At 41.2% G+C, this 22,562-nt stretch overlaps 1 protein-coding gene across 1 annotated transcript in view; it reads right to left on the bottom strand.

The window, feature by feature from the left end:
• Positions 1-22,115, bottom strand: part of LOC126204109 (odorant receptor Or2-like) — a 71,078-nt gene extending 48,963 nt beyond the window's left edge. The window contains exon 1 of the mRNA XM_049938525.1: positions 21,316-22,115. Coding sequence (XP_049794482.1) covers positions 21,316-22,115 — 800 coding nt within the window. The remainder of the gene's footprint in view (positions 1-21,315) is intronic.
• Positions 22,116-22,562: the final 447 nt, after the last annotated feature.

The following is a 22,562-nucleotide window of genomic DNA, read 5'->3' as shown; positions in this document are numbered from 1 at the left end:
TATTACCAAAAGTATGTACCCACAAACCGTTATCCAACTTAAACTCGTATCTTAACCATTGACTAAACAGAACCTAATTTGAAATAAACTGTAACTGACCTGAATGCAACTTGTCTTCATATTAAATGTGCAACTGAAATAAAACAATTATCTGGCCCTAATCAAAATTTTCACTTAGCTGGCGTCTTGACAACATTGTAGCAGATCTCCCGAAAGCACAACAGCAAGCAGGCAATGGCTAAGCTAGATTTTTATTTCTAAATAATTATTCAGATTATGGCTATCACATGGCGCAGTGTGGTAACGCTTAATGATAAACAGTGGGATGGGGAGCGTAACTATTCCTATGAAATGATATTTCAAGACAACGATTTTAGAAAGAAGTATGTATTCAAAAAGACAAGGTAAAACTTTGAGTAATCTTCGCACATAACATTGGTCTGAACAGTACTATGATTAACAACGTGAACAATGATTTGAAAAGCGTAAATGTTAACACACAATGTTTATAAAAATCAAACAGCTTAATCAGTTGAAATCTTGAGGGAAGTGGTAGGGTATTTCTCTTAGCTTTGATCAAGTGCCAATAATCATTTCTACAAATTAAGTGCACTGTGTTGCAGTCTTACCTCAAACTTCTTCTCTTCAAAAACAGAACATTGTGCAAAGTTTATATTCTCTTCGCTTTTCAGTATATACGTCTTATTTCTGCTTACTCTCCTTTACAACAATCTTTCTCCATTTAACAGATACAATCGCAAGTCAACACCACACTGCTGAATATACCCATCACTACCATGCCTCAGCTAAGAATATATCAGGCTGCTACGAGTCAGAAACTATGCTACAACAAGACCAAAGATTTTTGAATATTAACGAAATTTTCTCTCTCTCTGACGAGGTCATCGATAACACACAAAAATCAAAATTAGTCCACCTTACTAACGGACTTATACTCTACAGTATATGTAAGGTTTTATGGTGACTTGTGTACGAAATGTTCTGCTGTTATCGGAAACAATGTACTGACTCCGAAGGTGAATGCTTACCGATAGAATATAGATAGATTCAACCTGATTGCTATCACAAGAGTGTTTGTTAGTACGGAAGGATCGAAATGTAAAAAGTAATAATAAATTGAAATGTTACTGTAGTTAGCCATAATTTTGAATGCTATAATTTGCTTTCAATCTACATCTACATCTATGTGATTACTCTGCTATTTGCAATTGTCTGGCAGAGGGTTCAGTGATCCACCTTCAAGCTTTCTCTCTACCGTTTCACTCTCGAACGGCGAGCGGGAAAACGAGCACTTACATTTTTCCGTGCAAGCCCTGATCTCTCTTATTTTATCGTGATGATTTCTCCCTATGTAGGTAGGTGCCAACAGAATATTTTAGCAATCGGAGGAGAAAACTGGTGATAGAAATTTCATAAGAAGATCCCATCACAACAAAAAACGCCTTTGTTTTAATGATTGCCACTCCAATTCACGTATCATGTCTGTGGCACTATGTCCTCTATTTAGCGATAATTCAAAACGAGCTGCCCTTCTTTGAATTTTTTCGATGTCATCCGTTAGTCCCACCTGATGCGGATCCCACAACGCACAACAGTACTCCAGAATAGGGCGGACAAGTGTTCTGCTAATGAATCGCAGTCTTTGATTTGCTCTACCCACAACATTATGTATGTGATCGCTCCAGTTTAGGTTACTTGTAATTGTAATACCTAAGCATTTAGTAGAATTTACAACCTTCACATTTGTGTGACTTCTCGCGGATTTCTTTTAGTAATCACGTGAATAGCTTCACAATTTTCTTTATTCAGGGTCAGTTGGTACTTTTCGCACCAGACAGATATATTATCTAAGTCATTTTGCCATTCTTTTTGGTATATAATGACTTTACAAGATGATAAATGACAGCATCATCTGCAAATAATCAAAAGAGCTACTCAGATTTTCTCCTATGTCGTTGATATACAAATAGATCAGGAAGAATAGAGGGCCTATAATACTTCCTTGGGGAATGTTGGATATTCCGGATATTACTTCTGTTTTACTCCGATATTACTTCTGTTTTACTCCATGACTTTCCGTCTATTACTACGAAGTGTGACCTTTGTGACAGGAAATCACGAATCCAGTCGCACAATTGAGGCCATATTCCATAGGCACGCAGTTTAGTTAGAAGACACTTGTGAGCAACTGTGTTGAAAGCCTCCTGGAAATCTAGAAATATGGAATCAATTTGACATCCCCTGTCGATAGCACTCATTACTTCATGAGTATAAAGAGCTAGTTGTGTTGTACAAGAAGATGTTTCCTGAATCCGTGCAGAGTATGTGTCAATAAATCGCTTCCATCGAGGCAATTCATAATGTTCGAATACAGCATATGTTCCAAAACCCTACTGCAAATCGACGTTGGTGATATGGGCCTTTTTGGGTATTGGTGTGACTTGAGCAATTTTCCAGTCTTGAGGTACGGAGCTTTCTGTGAACAAACGGTTGTATGTAATTGCTAAATATGGAGCTATTGTATCAGAATACTTTGAAAGGAATCTGACTGGTATACAACGTGGACCGGAGGCCTCGCCTTTGCTACACCGAGGATATCTTCTTCTATGTTTCTCATCTTGGCAGTTGATCTTGACTGGAATTCAGGAATATTTACTTCGTCTTCTTTGGTGAAGGAGTTTCTGAAAATCGTATTTAATAATTCTGCTTTAGTGGCACTGTCATCAGTTCTTCACCGTTGTTATCGCGCAGTGAAAGTATTGTTTGGGTCTTGCCATTGGTGTACTTTAAGTATGACCAGAATCTCTTTGGTTTTTCTACCAGATTCCGAGACAGAGTTCCGTTGTGGAAATTATTAAAAGCATCTAGCATTGAACTACGCGCTATATTTCGAACTTCTGCAAAACTTTACCAATCTTCGGGATTTTGCGTTCTTTTAAATTTGGGATACTTTTTTCGGTGCTTCTGCGACAGCGATCTAACCCGTTTTATGTCCCATGGGGGATCAGTTCCATAACTTTTTAATTTATGTGGTATATATCTCTCAATTGCCGCCGATACTATCCCTTTGAAGTCATTCCACGTCTTTTCTACGCTTACATGATCAGATTAGAAGGAGTGGAGACTGTATTTTAAAAATGCGTTAAGAGCACTTTTACCAGCTTTTTTAAACAGATGTACTTTGCGTTTCTTTTTGATTGTTATGGGTGTTACAGTATTCAGCCTAGCAGCAACAGTGTTGTGGTCGCTAATCCCTGTTTTCGTCATGATACTCCCAATTTGTCCAGGATTATTTGTTGCTAAGAGGTCAAGCATGCTTTCGCAACCATTTACGCTTCGAGTGGGATCATGAACTAATTGTTCAAAATAATTTTCTGAGAAAGAATTGAGTACAATTTCGGATGACATTTTATGCCTGCCGCCGTCTTTAAACGTATAATTTTTCCAGCATAACGAGGGTAGACTGAAGTCGCCACCGACTACAGTAAAATGAGTGGGGCACCTACTTGAAATGAGACTCACGTTTTCTTTAAACTTTTCACAACTGTATCTTCTGAGTCGGTGGGTTGGTAAAATGATCCAATTAATAATTTAGTTCGATTGTCAAGTATAACCTCTACCCACACTATTTCGTAGGAACTATCTAATTCAGTTTCACTACAAGGTAAACTACTTCTGACAGCAATATATACTCCACCATAAACTGTATTTAATTTATCCTATCTGAACACCGTTAGGTCGTTCGAAAAAATTTCGGATTAACTTATTTCCTGTTTTAGCCTGCTTTCCGTACCTATAACTATTAGAGCTTCAGTACTTTCTATTAGGGTTTGGAGCTCTTGTTCTTTCCACCACAGCTACAACAATTTACAACTACAATACCGATCGTTTCTACCACTTCCTTACTGTTATCTACCTGCCCCCTTTTACAAGGACGCCCTTTGTGTGGTTTCATGAGTCCCTCTAACCTAAAAAAACCACCCAGTCCCTTCCACACAGCCCCCTGCTGTGCAGAATAAAGCAGTCGCCAGATACTAAACGAGCAAAAATTTAAATGTAGTAAGTGACTGTGACGACTCTGAAATAGCGCGAATATCGTGTGGCAAAGAGAAATCAGCAGTTGACAAAATGCACATACACCAGCCTAAATGTGAAGGGGATATACACCACCAACTCAAAACTCTTTAATATGGAATGCAATGAAGTTGGTTATTATAATCGTCATCAATAATAAGTTTAATGACTATAAAACTATGAAAACTGTGCTACAGCATCGATTTATGTCACATAAGCCACAACAGCCCCATGGCTCAGACGTGAAACCCATATCACTGTTATTCAGTCTTCCTGCTGAGTCAATGGTGTTACACCTCTTGTTTCTTCACTCAGTTGCTGTGTGTGGTAACGGTCTCGACACTTTGGGGCAAATAATGGACATTTTATTAGGTAACCTCTGATGTAAATGCATCAAGCTGGCTCCGTTCTGACCTGCTCTCATGACTTCTTGCATAAACTGCAGCTGCGGCGTTATTTTACGAAGCCATGCTAAAATGTAACAATGGAGCCACACTCGTCCACTCTTGGGCAGATCCAGCTTCCGTTTCTCAGCTCATTGTAGTTCTATGAGGAGTCGACACATATTCTACAAATCAACAGATATGTGCAATACAGTTAGTCCAATGTGATTTACAATAGTCACCTTAAAGGAGAAGATTCATTTTCAGTGTATTTAACGTAAACGAATTTTTTCCATAACTATGAGCCATGCACGGCTCGTGTTCATGCCATTTATTGTTTGTCATCTTCCATTACGGTACTGACGCCTCGTTTTTTCTTACTCCATTTACTGGCGTCACTAACTTCCCTATTTTTTTTTAAATTTCTGGTGACGTTCAACTTATAAACTCTTCGTAATACATATCCATTCTGCTTTGCCATTTCTGACAGAATTGCAATATCATCAGGAAACCTTAAACCGTTTATGTCTTCCGCATGAACTTTGTTTTTCTCTGCTCCCCTTGTTCTAAGTACAGTTTGTATAGCGTGGCGGATAGACTCCATTCCCAGTTACCACCTCTTGTTCACGCCCTTCGACTGTGGTAACTGCAATCTGAATTTTCTAAATGTTCTAGGAAGCCATTCGCTACCTATATTATATACCTAATAATATATCCAGTCAATAGTGTCAAAAGCCTTTTAGAAATCTTTAAATGCTCTAATGGAAAAACGCCTTTACCAAGATATCTTGCACGATAATTAATGACGTAAGTATGGCGTTACTCCATTGCTGCTTTAGAGGTAAGACAATTTAATTTATTTATTATGTAAACAGGGCCTTAGGATTCAGTGCTTAAGGGGCTGAATGTACTTTGCAGTGACCAAAATTATCAGTTTTTAACAGGATCAGATAATTCAGTGCGTAAGGGGGTGAATGTGTTTTGCGGTGACTGTATTTCTTTAACGGTATTGGAAGTTTCATTGCCCAATCAATTCATGTAAAGTTTTGCTAACAATAAGACAGAGTAAGCACACAACTTGCAGTTACAACACACCTCATGACTATTCGACTTCTGTATCGATTCCATAGTTCACACATTAATCGTCATCAGTCCATTTAACTTTTAATAAAGAATGTTACAGCCCCTAACACCAGTAGAAGTTTTAGTCAATCCACCAGGGAATATCAGCCAATGGATAAACTGTTTCGTGATTGTTTGGAGCCTCTTCAACATAGCAAAAATCGTAGTAGGTACGTTTTAGTGGTGTTTGATACCTTTATGGGGTGTATGTGTTTGGTCCCTAATGTCGAGTACCATTTGTATCCAGCGTTTAAGTGTTATATTAACCAGTTTAGGATATCGTAAGTCCTTGGAAAGTGACCACATGAATAAAAAAAATTCATTTAAATGGTGGTATTTCTCATGTGACGACTACTCCGTATTAGCCTCAGCCATATTTACGGGAAAATATTAACAGAAATTTGAAATCCCCTTTAGTAATTTACTATTCTCGTTTAGTTAGGTATATTGGCTTAGTTTTGCATTTAATACTGCCTGCCATGAGGCACATAACATGATGCCTGCCAGACTTAAGTTCACGTTCGTCCTTAATTCAGCACCGAGTTATTTGTGGTCGTTGAATTATGTATTACCTGTTTGTAATAACGTTGAGCACATCAAGGCTAAATGGGAGACGGTGCAAAATAAAGTTTATTTTATACATGAGAGAGAACCGTACGTACAATCGGGGGTGGGGGGGGCGGAGACGCTGTTTCATTGAGAGTGGGGGAAACAAGGGATCATCTCTGGCTGCATTAAGCTGTTAATAGTTTGTCCACTGTCAACTTCTTGCTCCAAGACATTAAAATTTATAAGAAAATCAGGTCATATTTGAGTCAGCTGAAGTTAGGTAGTGCCGAAGCAAAGGTGGTATCTAATGATTGAGCCCATAATCCGGCTTCCGATTACATGGGAGGAGATTGATACCTTCATATCGATATATTATAAGCTAGCGTCGGTGCCTTAAGGTGAGGTATGTGGAGTTTCCTTCGCAAGTCGCGAGAGGCCGCAAGTTCTGGATGCACGGTGTGAATTATGGGTTTTGAAAATACACTTGCCCAAGGAGTCTCCTGGCAGTGGTGAGCACATTTTCACAGCCGATTCACAGTAACGACTGTCATCTTGGAAAGTCTACGGTTTTTTTAGTGTGGATCTGTCTATGTGATTGGTAGCCACACATAAATTCTTTAGTTCATTTTTTATGTTTCCCCTTCCAGTACGGAACACTTTCATTTGGTGTATCCATGTTCTGTTCCTGCCACGAAAGTAGTAGAGTGAGGTGTACCTGCTGTGAGTCATTGTAGCAGCTATCATCATCATTATCCAAAGGAAGTTCACGGTAAGCTTCCCTCACATGAGTTACTTCGTGACAGCTCTTTGTTGTACCAAGGTGAGTGGACATATCACTTCCATGCGTAATTCTCGACAGTGTTCATGCGTGGTCTGCTGCCCCATCATTTACGTGTCGACGAAAACTTGTTCTCTGTTTGATATTTAGAAATTAGATCTCAACTACTGTGGCCAGTATGTTAAATTTACGTGGTCTTTTGTCTAAGATTCCGAAGAGAGTCCCAACAATAACTTGTAAATGTCTATAATTTAGTTTCATCTGTAAAAACTGCACCCCATAGTATCTTGTCTATGATTTCTCTTTGATCTAATTTGGCTGAGATGATCTTACAGTTTTTATTATGGTGTCTTTATTTGATATGCGGTGTTACTGATATTGAATTTATTTAGCAACACCTGTCGAGAGTAAATTTCCCAAATGCCGTTCCCTAGGTGTTAGCTGGTACTCGGTTTAAATGTGTGCTACTGTACCAGAGGGGCGGTGTAGTCAAGAGAATTGCTGGAATCTCGTATCGTACATTGATTTATGTTTCTGGTTTGTGGAACAGGTGCCATTCTGTCACATATTTCATTATTTTAAGTTGTAATTGACATGTGTCGTAATAATTCTTTAGTATTTTAGACGTAAAATTTAATCGTTTAGTTACGCTTTTTTCAATTTGGTGGGAAGCCTTGTTGAGACCTGTGGAGAATGTAAATAACTCATGTACCAGCTTCTAAACGAAGATTTTCGGGATATTTCTATAACCCCCTTCGTTAGCTATTGGCCTTCTCTTTTGGAACCGTAAATTAGTTGTGCATTGTAATTTAACTTTGGTTATTGGAATTCTGTCAGGATTGTGCCGTTAATAGGGCCTGAATTACTTATTGATGATTTTAAATAATTCAGTAAATTTCCCTTTTGAGTATTTAATTTAATAATCAAGTGTGCTAAGATTACCAGTGTGTGTCTTACGTGAAATTGTTGGTGTCAAGTAAACTAAGAAATTTTGTTTTGCTTTGCTACTTACCGCTCCAGGATCCTCTCACCCTCACCAATCCACAAATGTGATTGCCATCTATTACAGTTATCACTCAAAAAATTATTAAACTGTAAGCAGTTGTTCATCTGAAAATTATTGAAGACCTGCTACTAGCTGTATCTCAGGAACTGTGATGTGACATCCTTGCCCGATTTCTCCTAAATATTATGAAAGACAGCTGGTGCATGCAGTGCAAAGTGAATACGTGCTTTTCCTTTAAAACAAGCGACACAGGAAAGTGGTGGTATGTTCCATGGGCCAACGTTGTATCCATAAGAATGGAGAAATCCACGTAGCTATATATATGGGAAAACTGTAACCTCTACTGCAATAAACATACGTGCAGAAAGTAAAAAAATCAATCTTATTATGTAAGAAACACCTTACCCTGTTCGTCTCTGCCTCTTTCCTTTCTATGACCATCAGGTACTTTACCTCCTGTCGCCCCATCTCCCCTTCTTCAATTTCTCAGTCCATTTCTTCCTCCCCCTTTCTCTATTCATCTCCTCCTCCTCCTTCTCTCTGCCTATATCTTTCTTCCCTGCCTCTACCTGTCTCTTCGTTTTCCATTCTCTGTCTCCACCTCCCTTCTCTAGCTGTCTGTTTGCACCTCTTTGTTGAAATGTCTGTGAAATCTTATTGGACTTAACTGCTAAGGTCATCAGTCCCTAAGCTTACACACTACTTGACTTAAATTATTCTAAGGACAAACACACACACCACCATGCTCGAGGGAGGACTCGAACCTCCGCCGGGACCAGCCGCACAGGCGCCTCTTTCTCTCTACCCATCTCCAGACTGTGATGGTTGTATGTTACATTTGTCACTTTGTCTTCTAGATTAGTTGGAATATTATTAACCACAGGTTTACTATAAAGATACTTTCATGAATCTAGTTATAGGCAGCTATCAACATACTTGGTTTTTGCCACAGTCTGTAAGGTGTTTAAGCAAATGGCCTTGCTGCACTGGTAACATTAGTTCCCAGCAGGTTACCAAAGTTAAGCATTGTCAGGTTTGGCTAATACCTGGATCGGTGACCTTCAGGATTTGCCAAGTGCTGTTGACAAGTCGTATGAACTCTGCCCTTGTGAGGACAACTGAGGAACTACTTGTCAGAGAAGCACTGGCTCCGGTCACAAAACTGGACAGTGGTTTGGAAAGTGGTGTGTGGACCATACGCCCCTCCGTATCTGCACCCAGCGATGCCTTTGCACTGAGGATGACACTGCAGTTGGTCGGTACAGGTGGACCTCCAAGGCCTGTTTCTACGGTGTTTGTTTTGTGAGGTGTTTAAGAAGGACTCTGCACCCAACTCAGGTGGCCCATACGTCACAACCCACTTCAGGACGAACGATAGGTAGCATGTCTGAAGAGAAACAATAGTGTTCATGAGTGTGGTGTGGTGTTACATCTTGGCAGTATGAAGGCATAGTTGTCTGTTTTAGACACAATGGTGTGGTAAGGTGCAGTTTGGTTGCTTGCAGCATTAGCAGATGCAACTTTGGTAATTGTACACAGAGATCGGGTAGTTACATGAATTTATTTCCGTGATTCGCGTTCCGAGCTTTGAAGTAGATAATTTCACTGAATCTTTCATGACATTAAGGCGTGTCATCCATGTGAGGCTACAGACATTGCACCTCTGTGAAGAAAGCAGTTTTAGAAGTACGGTGCAGAAACTATCTGCTTTTGATGTATCATAATAGCAAAGCATTTGAAGTCGCTACACTCTCTATCACTATAATTTAAATAATGTCTCGTGGCTCGTTTAGATTTCATTTTGTCGCTTGTTGAACCTTTGTGTGCAACGTGTTTCTGAGCACTAATATTGTGTGTGATTTCGTGGCTAACTTCCTTCAGCAATTATTACACTTTTTCTTTGATATATTTTCTATGTCTAATATTTTTCCTCGTCGTCGCGGTCGCTTTCCTACGCACATGAGCCTACATCCAGCTGCACTTAGCAGTCAGAAAAATATCACTGGATGTAAGGAGCACACTTTTACCTTCATCAAAAGTTGTATTTTTTAAAAAGACGTGTTTACGGTTACAGCAAATTAATGAGCCACTCACAATGGGCATCATAAGCCGTTTTCTTTATATCTGATTATGAGGACATAACACAGGAGACGTAGTTCGTTGCAGCAGTCACGGTTCTTCATCATGCGTAAAGGATACTTACTTGGCGTCTTCTATTAGTGAGCTATGATACCACTGTGGGTACACATACACATTCCACGCCTTGCAACAATAAGCACCATTGCTTACGTAGTTTTTCTTTCACAGTCTTATTTTCGTTGCACGTATACTCTGCAACCGCAACCCATCTTGCGCTACATTTCAGTGAAGTATGAAACAGATAGAGATTAAACTTGCTGACATAAACACTGTTTTATTGAAGTACAAAATATTATCAGTTGAGTGTGTGTGTGTGTGTGTGTGTGTGTGTGTGCGTGTGTGTGTGCGTGTGTGTATGTGTTTCGCTGAAGAGGCAAAACTTTTACTGACGAGGCAGAATTTTTGTTGGCGTAACTGCGTACCGGGGCACCGTTGCCTCATAGTATTGCTCCTGCATCTAGGATATATGCACACACATGTGACGTCATGCATTTGAGGCAATGACCCACGTGGTGCCACTAGTGTGGCCCTCCTCCGTCGTAACGATACTACTGTCTTTTTTGCGTCTTTAGCTTTTTTTTAGTCTTGATGGTGATTGTTACTACCAGAAACTGGAAACCAACGTTACGATTACTCTGGTAATCGTGAATAATAAGTAATTATTATCAAAGGTATTGTGCTTCTATGAACGTTAACAGAAACTGAGTAAACATACGAGCAAGTAAATATTTGTAAACACACCCTCGCTTGACGCAAAATAACAGGTGATAGTAGATCCTTCTGCTACGCTCGCTGTCTGTTCCACTAGCAATGTTACTTTTAGTGTCTGTTGTAACTTCAGGTGTCGAGGTTCATTTTAATTTGCTTTCTCTTATTAGCTTTGGAATGTTTGACGAAGTATAGCAGGAAGTTAGTGAACTTGACTTTTTTCTTTTTATGCTTTTCAGTCTCTACTCCTAGTGGCAGAATGGGCTGTTTGATATCCAATACCTTACAGAAAACCGGTTCTTTTCAGCCAAATACCAAGCGAGCTGATAATGGGGCAGAGGTTTCCCAATGGGGACTATTTTAGATCTGTTTTGATGTACTTGCGGAATAATTGCTGCTGTTACGATAATGACCACACGGTGGAGTAGATCTACATAGAATACTCGGTACTTTGTTCTCGATTTCAAGACCATCCCTCATACATATCTACCATGGCTGGTTCCGTCCTGGCTCTGCTAAGGGTATAATAGCAGGCCGAAGTGGCCGTGCGGTTCTAGGCGCTGCAGTCTGAAACCGCGAGACCGCTACGGTCGCAGGTTCGAATCCTGCCTCGGGCATGGATGTGTGTGATTCCCTTGGGTTAGTTAGCTTTAACTAGTTCTAAGTTCTAGGGGACTAATGACCTTAGATGTTGTGTCACATACTGCTCAGAGACATCTAAGGGCATAATATCACGACTGAGTCGCACCTTCAAGTTGGCACTGTCTGCTCTAGATTCCTTTCGCATTCCACAGAAAAAACTTCGTATCCTGGAATAAGTATCTTCAGCGTTAGAATATTGTCACGAGTTTTTCTGGATTGTCGGGTCAAAAGTCTTGTTGAGATTTTTTGTATCACCTCTTCAGCTTAGTGTAGGCCAAAATGAAACCTTTTGTGACAGACTATATCTATGGTACATATTTGGAGTGGAACACAGCGAAATCTCCTGTCTCTGTTCTGTCCGGTGCAAACCGTGAGCTTGTAACTAGGCTCCCACTCCGCGCACACCGTTACACAGTTTTGTATCCTGGTCAAGCACACAGTTTTAACATATCACAAGGGTCCAACAAAACCTATGCCGTGCGGTCTAAGGGCGCCTTGCCACGGTTCGCGCGCTCCCCCCGTCGGAGGTTCGAGTCCTCCCTCGCTCGGGCATGCGTGTGTTGTCCCTAGCGTAAGTTAATTTAAATGGCTCTGAGCACTATGGGACTTAACTTCTGAGGTCATCAGTCCCCTAGAACTTTGAACTACTTAAACCTATCTAACCTAGGGACATCACACACATCAATTCCCGAGGCAGGATTCGAACCTGCGACCGTAGCGATCGCGCGGTTCCAGACTGTAGCGCCTAGAACCGCTCGGCCACTCCAGTCGGCAGTTAATTTAATTTACATTAATTAGTGTGTAAGACTACGGAACGATGACCTCAGCAGTTTGGTCCCATACAACTCCACCTAAAACTTCAAAAAACTTCAAGAAAACGTGTGCTCTTTCAGAAAGTTACGAGAGCTATTGTTAAATGTTTTAGACTCATCTTGGCATAGGGGAAACGGAACTAAACTGACCTAATTTTTTAGTGTAGGTAAATATAATTTATGATAATTTTTATTTGTGCCAATGCATAGACCACAATGCAACACAGCAGTGTGATACGCGTGGTAATTAGTGTTTCCATTCAGGTTTGAATGAGACAGAAAGAAAACAGAAATGCTTCGTACTGGTCTCGTGTCAGGACAACATTAATACTGAATTAAAATTAAGAGCATGTTTAATCACAATACAGGCAGGAGTGACCTTATTCTTCTTTATCCACATCTAATAGCTCTTCCTCATCTGTATGTTCGTAGGAAAAGCCTGTTCCTTTCGCAAAGGTCCTTATAATTTTCTTGGATATTTCCATCATGACTTTCAAATATACTGAGTCTTATAAATCTACTGTGGAAGCTATGACAGAAGGCACCGGAAAAATCAGTATCGCGGAGATATTGTTGAAAATTAATATAATTACTATGTTTTTTAGTTTCACATGTATATCAGTGTTACTCTTGGCACACAGACCAAGAGGTAGCCGAAGACCAAGTTGGATATTGTAAAGGAAGAGAGACATGAGATCAAACTACCGACATCGGATGGATTACGGAGAAGGTAAGAGGATGCCAGAGATATGAGTATTTCTGCTTTATTTCTTATGCTAAAGCCTTTGACAGTGTCGACCACAGTAAGTTACGGGAAGCACTCAGAAACACTGAAACGCCCGATCACGTTATTTATCTCGTATGGAATTAATACTCTGACAAAGGAGCCACGGTGAGAACCATATATGGAGCAACTACATGGGTCAAGATTCAGAAAGCGGTACGGTAAGGCTGAATACTGTCATTTTATGTATTCAATCTGTTTGTAGAGTACATTATGACGAATCCCGTATTAGATGAAGGAGACTCCGGAATTGAAACAACCGGGATAGATGTAAATGATCTTGGATATTTAGTTGATATATTAGTAGGAGATAATGAGAAACAGTTAAGAATGCTCTTACTGAAGGTCTGATGCTTAATGCCAGGAATACGAAAATAATGGCAAATACACTATCACTTCATGGCATGTAGGAAGAGGAACAATGGAGGTAGTTTCTGTGTTCGTCTTGGCTACTTGATTTCTGCTAACTGTGACTATAGCTACGAAATCGAGAGCCCACTCCTCCAGCCACTTTACTGTAAGTTGCGACTGATGACAAGTTATTGTTGCTGTACAGGAAAAGAAACAGGAAATTGCAAAATCGTCCACAATTGAAGAGCACTGTAGAGGACTCCATAATGTAGATTTGATACTGTTTATGGCTGTGGCAAAGAGGGTAACACTGAGAACACTGGACTCATGGACAACATCTTTGTTCTCCCACCTTTAAAGACTCTGTGTGGTCTTTGGGCCTCAATTTTGGCTCCCGACTGTCTTGATTACTACACCTGAAGGACACAAAGGTGAGGCCCAGAAGGCACTGAACACTTTGAAATGTCTTGGACCACAGGTCTTGGGGAGAGGGCAGGGCGCGTCCACACTAGTTTTACAGGGCTTTCGTACGATCGTGGCTTGACTATGGCTGTACAGCGTATGGGTCAGCGAGACCTTCTAACTTGGAGAGAATTGACGTTGTACACCATGAGAGGTCAGACTGGCCACGAGCGCATTCAAGACCAGCGCCCTATCCAATCTCTGTGTTGAGGTTGCTGAACTGCCACTTACCATCCGACCGTAAATCCTCATGGTGCATCGTGCATGTATGTTTCTCTCTACTCCCAATTGACTATCGTACCGTACTGTTGCCCGTACAGCTGTGGAACACCTCATTACCAGTCGTCCATGGGCAATGAGGTGGTTTGGGACCCGCAGGAAATGTGTGTTGGAGTCCATTGGCGCAGGACACTTCAGATCCGGGGTCTTAACCGACTACCACCCTGGTTACTGGAGAAGCAGATAGTAATTTTAGATTTAGTGCAGTACTTCTCCTTCTAATTTTAATGTGATATTTTCAGACATTTTAAACTAGCACGGAAACTGTGTAACTGTAGTCATGAATAGATGTAAACAGGTGGATTCCGTTGGCTGCTCTGTTGGTTTCCCACATCGAATCCTCAAGATGTGGTCACCTCCAGAGTTTACTGTATTTGATGCCGAGTTATCCGCTACCTTGAGGGCACAGGGGCAGAGAACATGCGTCTTGCCGTCTTAATTATTGGTCTATTCCTACTCCCTAAGTGGCCTTCAGGCTTTGCAACGGTTGCATCCCGCCGATAGAGTCGTCCAGGATATTCAGGGTGCTCTTTTCCAGTTACAAATGATGGGGAAGGAGGTATCTTTCTGTTGGCAATCAAGACACATAGGTATTGCGAGGAACTAAAGGGCGGATGTAGTAGCCAAGGAGGTTTGTCGTGATCCTCACTTAGTTCATTGTGCCTTCCCCCTGTGTTCTCTATCTTCTTGCTGTTGAGGTACAGAGTCATACGTCGACGGGATGATAAGTGGCTGGAAGTGACAGACAATACGATTCGTCTAGTAAAGCCCACAACGTGGTCGTGATTTACCTTCTTCCAGTTACGCAGACGTGACGAGATCCTCCTTGCTCGTCTTCGCAGAGGCCAAAGCCCTACGTCGCATGACGTCCTGCTCTGGCGAGAGAACTCGTGGCGTATAGATCACAATCCTCAACTTTTTAGACTCTGCTTTATTTTCAGGCCAGAGGGTAGCGGCAGATAAGCAGACGAATCTTTCCCCTATTTTAAGTGACATTCAAACGAATGGGGTGATGTGTCCAATTTGTCCCTAAAATTCTAGGGAGATGATTTTCGTGTGTTAAAAGGATGACCGGGCAACCCATGTTTCTTTTCTTTTCTTTTTCGATTGGTCAGCCAGTCACATTTCCCTTTATCTTTCTTTTAGCTCCTCTGTCGGTTTACTTATGGCTTAATCCCAGGTACAGCAGCTTTCATCCTTTCTCCGTTGTCTTCAAGCATGTGAGATGGAGTGATTGTGTGGATTAACGCGAGTGAGCTGGGAGTGAGTCAGTGTCATTTTATAGGTTTCCTGTTCCCTAGGTGACAACAATTTTAGCTGTTTTATCCACATTTGTTTCTTTTAATATGTGTAAGATCGCTGATAACCTCGCTGTTGAGCGCCTGTAACCCACCGACAGATTTGAAAATTTTATGCTACTCCGTGCTTATGTTTTCAAAATTAAAAATATTTGTACCGTATGTCTTAAAAGGTGTAAACTGGATCTTGTTATTTACACTATTTCACCTGGCTTGAGATGGGAAGCCCTACTTAAAGTTAGATGAGCATATTATTGGCAGCTTATTACCAGCAACATCATCTTATTGTTCATTGTTCATGCAGACGTGCTGTTGCAAACAACAGATTCATTGCTAGTTATGATGATAAAACTGAATAATCTTACAAAGTGGACGTGAATAGCCTCTGCAGCCGGTCAGTGATGGTCTCTACCAGTGCCCAATTTTGTGTTGCGTTTTCGCTGAGAGTGTTGAAACTCTTAACGTGAAAAACATTCTGAAGTATGGTACATGTTAGAAGGAGATGTCAAATATCTTTAGAGTATTCACGATTTCCAGTCAGATTTATTCTTCTCTCGTCAGAGAAATCCACCTCCACCTGATGGTAACAAATCAGAGAAATGACTAGGATGTACCTGAATTCACTGCAGAAATCTAAAGCAATATTTCCACTGTAAATTGGTATTACAAGAGATTTAGAGAATTTTATCCATTAGATGAACTCCTTGGACGAAGCCACATATTGAGATGAATGCACAAAAATGTATCCATGTAAGCAGTCTTTTGAGAAAAAATCCTCTTACATCTACTGATGAATAACTTTTTGTTAGGTAAAACAACGCAAAATGTCCGAAATATGAAAGACACACAACTAGAGACATCTAAGCAAGATAGATATGGAGATACTGCTCTAACTGCAAGGCTGAATTTGAAACAATAGATTGTTGTTGTATGAAGCAGACTTAACATTGTTTATGATAGCCATAGGAATGTCTAAGTTAGCTATTTCTTGGATGCTGCTTTCAGATTTCCATTACTGGTATTTGTATTTCAAAAATGTTAAAATGTGATTTACAGACACAGATGGGGTAATATATCATGTAAGTACCCCATATAGTTATGATGTTATTTAAAGTGATGGACATACTTGTGTTAACTGTTCAGCTTTCCCTAATAACGTCTTTAAAGTTCCAAGTGCCAACAGAAAGATACTTGGTTCAATTACAGCTCATTTATCAGTAGAGACTGTCATAGAATTCGCAGGACTGAGAACACAAATGTATGCCCCCGGATCTGAAGTACAAAACATAGTGCATAGAACAAAAGATGTAAAATGCTCATCAACAAAAGAACTAAGCACTGGTGATTACTGGGAACATGTGTTAAACTCTGTTATCAAAGCTACTGTACAGGACGTTATTCATCAAATTGGCACGTAGTTTCTACTCTTAAACACCACAAATTGGCTTTACAGCACAAGATGATAAACTTTCATAGTTCTAGATGACGTTGCTATTATAGCTTTGGGTAACAACTTCCTGAAAACTAATAACTGAATTTGTTGTGTATGTGTGAAAATACTCTGACGGAAAAATATCACAGCACCAAGAAGGATTTGTGCGATTTAATCGAAAGTTCGCAGGCGCATTCCTACATCTGAAAGACTACGTCTACTAAAATTTTGTGCCAGTCGCATAACAGTGGCACTGGTAACGCCACTATAAGGATGCTGATCAGGTTTCCTTTAAATACATTCTGTAACGATAGTGAGCGTTAGTTGCATTTGAGATTCGAAGTGGTGAGTTGATGTTAGTCAATAAAGCCTTTAAGGCGACAGAGACGCCATTGTTAACAACTTACTGAGAGTGAACGAGGTCCTGTAATAGAACTACAAGAGGCTGGATGCTCCTTCTCCAGTATTGCAGAAAGAAAGACTTAGCAGGAATGTAGCCACTACACACGACTTCTGGCACTGCCGGTCATGAGAATTTACGGCTGCTAGAAGACGGGGCTCCAGAGGGCCACGAGGCAGGATCGAGAAGGAAGACCATCGTGTTCGGCACATGCCTACGATGCATCATACTGCATTTGCCGCAGCAATTGAAGCAGGTGTTGGCACCGCAGTGAGACAACCAACTATTGAAAACTGTTTATTTCGAGGACAGCTCCAAGCTAGACGCCTTGTAGCGTGCACTCGTACACGCCACTGACCCTAAGCCACCGCCATTTGCTACTTCAGTTCAGTGGAGTCAAGCGAGAGCTCAGTGGAGGGCAGGGTGGAAGTGCGTTGTGTTTTCCGATGAAAGCTGGTTCTGCCTCGGTGCCAGTGATGGCCGCTTGTTGGTAGGAAGGAGGCTAATGGGCGGCCTGCAATCAACCTGTCTGCGTGCTAGACGCACAGGACCTACTCCTGGCGTTATGGCCTAGGGCGTGGTTTCTTATGACAGCAGGGGCACTCTCTTGGTTATCCCACACACTCTGGCAGGAAATCTGTATGTCAATCTGGTTGATTCGACCTGTTGCGCTTTCATTCATGAACCGAATTCCGGGGGTGTTTTGCTACATGACAACGCTCGCCCATATATTCTACAGTGTGTCGACAAGTTGCCTTGGCCGGTTCAGTCACCAGATCTATCTCCAATGGAGCACAGAGGGACACCATCGGACGATTACTGCAGTCTCATCCACAAGCAGAATTAACCGTTCCTGTATTCACCGACCAAAAAACTCCATCCCATAAACTGTCACACGACACCTGTACAACACAATTCTTGCACGTTTGCATGCTTCCATTCAACATTCTAGTACTTTTACAGCAGTTACTGATGTACCAGCTTCTCGCATTTACAATGGCTTATCTCCACTTGCATTAAAATGTGATCTTGCAATGCTAATCATTTATGTATGTTACCTAGACAACTGTATTCCGAAAATTTCATTGCCCTAGATTACTTATGTTTTGTTACTGTAATTTCTTTCCGTCAAAGTATAAAATAGTATTTGTAACTGATTTTAAAGCGTGTGTGATAATATAAAGAAACAGTAAATTTGATTTGTAACTGAGTTATAGTGCGAAAACTGGAAAGAAACATAGAAAGCACATAATTATATTTATTTCATCTGAAAGTTCCTTTCGTTTACTTGAATATGGTCCTTCAATCGGAGACAGATGCATTATTCTGAAACACAGGAGGTACCCTTTGTGAAATGATACTACACACATAATTAAAGATTTACTTTTTTATGACATGAAACTGATGAAAGCCTAAATCATAAAAGTTAATAAAGCAAAGAAATTTTGTTGATGAGGTAGTTTTTTCCGTTCAATATCGGGCATGAAAAGTAATTTAGTGATATACAAATAAAACCGAGTGGATTAAATTCACTGATGAGGCAGTACGGTACTGGACATTGTCTTGTGAACTCTAAAACATATGTAGATGAAATTTAATGATAAAGCAGAATGTTAGGAACATTATCTGGCGTGTATATTCTATAAGTAATACAGAAAAATACTTTGTGAGTTAAAACAGTGTTCTAAATCTTAGCATGTATTTAGATAAATAATACAAGGGGCTCCGATACTATCTGAAAATGGCATAAAAATTCAGTTCCCTAGGGTGATTTCGAAAACTAACTCGATTTATACAATTCAGGTGAAGCTTACACCATATTGGCTCGGAAATTCTTTGGAATTGTGAATAAAATTTTGTATTTTCATATATAATTGGATACTTTTGCACATGGCCCAGTTTAATGCCTGGTAAAATAATGGGCTGAGAGTGGGAGAGCAAAACGTGTGTTTGTGTTTTTTGTGTGCAATACTTCCTGATGGGACAGACTTTTTGCTGAAGATTGTGAATTTTTGCTGTCATAGCTGCGTATCACGTTACAGCTGCAGCAAATGCGGCTGAAGTCATGCGTTCAAGTACAGTGATAGCATGGGACGGTCCTATGATTGAAGTTTGGTCAAACAGTTCGAGTGCCCAAAGATATACTACTAGAGACTTTCAATTAAAGGGAAAATAAATGGGATGAAACGAAAGGAAAAGATAAGAAACGTATCTACGGAATAATTACTTTCCAGTAATGTGTTGTTTGCAGTTTACAAAGGTATGACACATCAAGTGGTCTGCTTCACCTGTTTCAACGGTAAATTTAAAAAAAAGGGGAGGAATTTCGAACAATAGGAGGCGTAGCATAAACCTTACATAACAAACAAAATCTCAAAATTGAAATGTAGTCGTCGCTTCGTTGTGTAGAGTACAAACATAAATAACCTTATGAGAATATTAACTTAGATACTAAAATGCCAAACTAAACATTCTGACATGTTATGTTAATCGGGGACCTAGAAACGACGGAGAGGCTCCGTCCCCGCCGCAGCCGCAGTGGTCCGCAATCCCATGACGACTACCGCAGTCCACTTCACCTCTCCGCCTGCCCACACCGAACCCAGGGTTATTGTGCGTTTCGGTCCCAGGTAGACCCCCCAGGGAACGTCTCACACCAGAGGAGTGTAACCCCTGTGTTTGCGTGGTGGAGTAATGGTGATCTACGCGTACGTGGAGAATTTATTTGCGCAGCAATCGCCGACATAGTGTGGCTGAGGCGGAATAGGGGGAACCAGCCCGCATTCGCCGAGGCTGATGGAAAACCGCCTAAAAACCACCCACAGACTGGCTGGCTCACAGGACCTCGACACAAATCCGCCGGGCGGATTCGTACCGGGGACCGGTGCTCCTTCCCGCCCGGAAAGCCGTGCGTTGGACCGCACGGCCAACCGGGCGGACGTATTCTGACATAGTAAGTTATTGCAAAATTACGGTAGTGGCTGAAGCCGAACTCCACTGGCAATATCAGGGATTTTGGACAGGGATGTTTTATGAGTATTTTGCTACTACAAACCCGCGGTCATCATTTCAGAGTAATAATATAACAATGATGTATTCGGTTTGTCATCCCAATAACCACAGTTGCTGTGACAATCCCTTCACAACAGCGAAGAAGCGTGTATTATACGATCACCAGAAATTTCAACAGAAGACACAGAAGAAAACTCAGACCAAGGTTCAAATGGCGCCTAGAACTTAGAACTAATTAAACCTAACTAACCTAAGGACATCACACACATCCATGCCTGAGGCAGGATTCGAACCTGCGACCGTAGCGGTCGCTCGGCTCCAGACTGTAGCGCCTAGAACCGCTCGGCCACTTCGGCCGGCTCAGACCAAGGAAGTATTTTCTTGTCACAATGATTTCAAACGGTTCTATTAGTGTATACAATTGCATATTACAAATGCAGATCTGTTATCTATTAATCCCAGAATTGACCACCTCGAAAACGGCAGCGTGTGTAGCGGCTGTAAATGTGCAACGAGGACTGTCAGTGAAACAAACCCGGGAAAGTTAATTAGCAACACTGAATTGAAATTTTGGCGGCGTAGAGTAAAGCGGTCATTGCTGTTGTCAACAATAAGTACCGTGAGTGAATGGATTGTGTTTGCTGCAAAACAAGGCACACTGTGCATGTTGTCGATATTTGCACTCTTGTGCAAAAATTTTCATTGCAGTACGATTACGAAGATAAATAGCGATCGAAATCACATGCAATGAAACTATTCTGTAACGATATCCAGGAGACCACCAGTCCCTTGTGCCAAAATACTCAGAAAATATCCTAGAACATTCTCCTAAATTTTTTTTGTGGAGTTCTTATTCGTTCTCCGTAATAGAAGACGTTGGTTGCTTTTCCGTTTAGACATCGTTTACGATAAGTTTTTGCAATAATAAGGGTCGCCTTATACTGTTGCCTGAGGATGACTTCTACCATTTGAAACCGATCATTTATACGATGAAGATTAACATCCTAGACTATGAAAAGCTTCGTATCATTCACAGAAATTACAAAATCACTGCTCAACGTACCTTAGAAGCTGTTGATGGGTTTTAATACAGAGGCACAAATCTCTGTATAATTTGTATCTGGGACTTTTAATTGTGTGCTGCTTGCGACTTGACCCGTCGTCTTGCATCTTCAGACTGGCCACGCGTGAAGCGAGGATCTTCATCTGCGCGGCCACGAGGATCATGATGGACACGAAGAGGCAGTCGATGCCGAAACTGATCTGCGTCATCCACGATACAGCAATGCACTGTGCGGCGTACGACAGTACGTAATAATTGGTGTTGTTGTCCCAGGGATGCTGCGCGAGAGGCAAGCGGCGTTCACCCCAGTTCATGATGAGCGGCATGGGGTACCACGTGACGTACTGGGACACCATGAGCAGCAGCATGGCCGTGGTGAGGCGGACTGCGGTCCTCTTGGAGCGCCACAGCAAGTGACCGAGGACCGGGTCCTGGGAGCAGGGTTCGCTCTGTACCAGCATCAGATCGTCCACTCGTCGGACCAGAGCAAAGTATTGTCCTCTGTGCCACAGGAACAAGGTCGTCTTCACAACGATGCTGCCGATGTTGAAAGTACTAATGAGTACCAGCGTCGCTTCCTCCATGTCTCCCCATATGTAGGAGACGTATGTCGAGGCCTCGTTAACGTACCAGATGCCCAGAGCTACGTTGATGACGCTGTAAACGTGGAATATTCGGTACCTTGACAGCGGCCATGCTCCAAATAAACACAAGTGGCGCATATTCAGCTTCAAGACTGACCGCTCGCTTTCCGACCATGACAAAGGCAGCTCCGTGTCACCCTTTTCCCTGCTTTTCATCGCTCCTCTTCCACCTGCAGCTCAGGATACTCCGCCCGAATAGACTTCCGTAACACAGACCGGTGCAGACAGTGGAGCGAAATTTAAACTACTGCAGTCCTTTCAGCTTCTCGATCCATTTACGCTGAACGTCACTTGTAAAAACATATATATACATGAGTGCAGTAGTAAAAAATTGAGAGGTCGAGACGAATTTCAATTTATCAAGTAATATTTCAGCATTTCGTTGTTGAAATATTCATCTTCCTGAATTAGTCCCGTCTGAGTTATGTAACGTAAACAAACGCAGTAAGCCAATAGGGTTAATAATGTAGCTTAAATGAAACATTAAACAGTTCGGTTGATAAGATCACTTAAAAGTCATGTGGCGATGTACGTTGCTCATCCAATCAGAAAATGATTAATAATGACAATACATATATAAATATGTGTCACATTCTGTCAAAA

The sequence above is a fragment of the Schistocerca nitens genome, chromosome 9 (assembly GCF_023898315.1).
Source record: "Schistocerca nitens isolate TAMUIC-IGC-003100 chromosome 9, iqSchNite1.1, whole genome shotgun sequence".
Taxonomy (NCBI): domain Eukaryota; kingdom Metazoa; phylum Arthropoda; class Insecta; order Orthoptera; family Acrididae; genus Schistocerca; species Schistocerca nitens.
The sequence above is the reverse complement of the archived record's forward strand: the minus strand, read 5'-3'. Positions and strand labels throughout refer to the sequence as shown.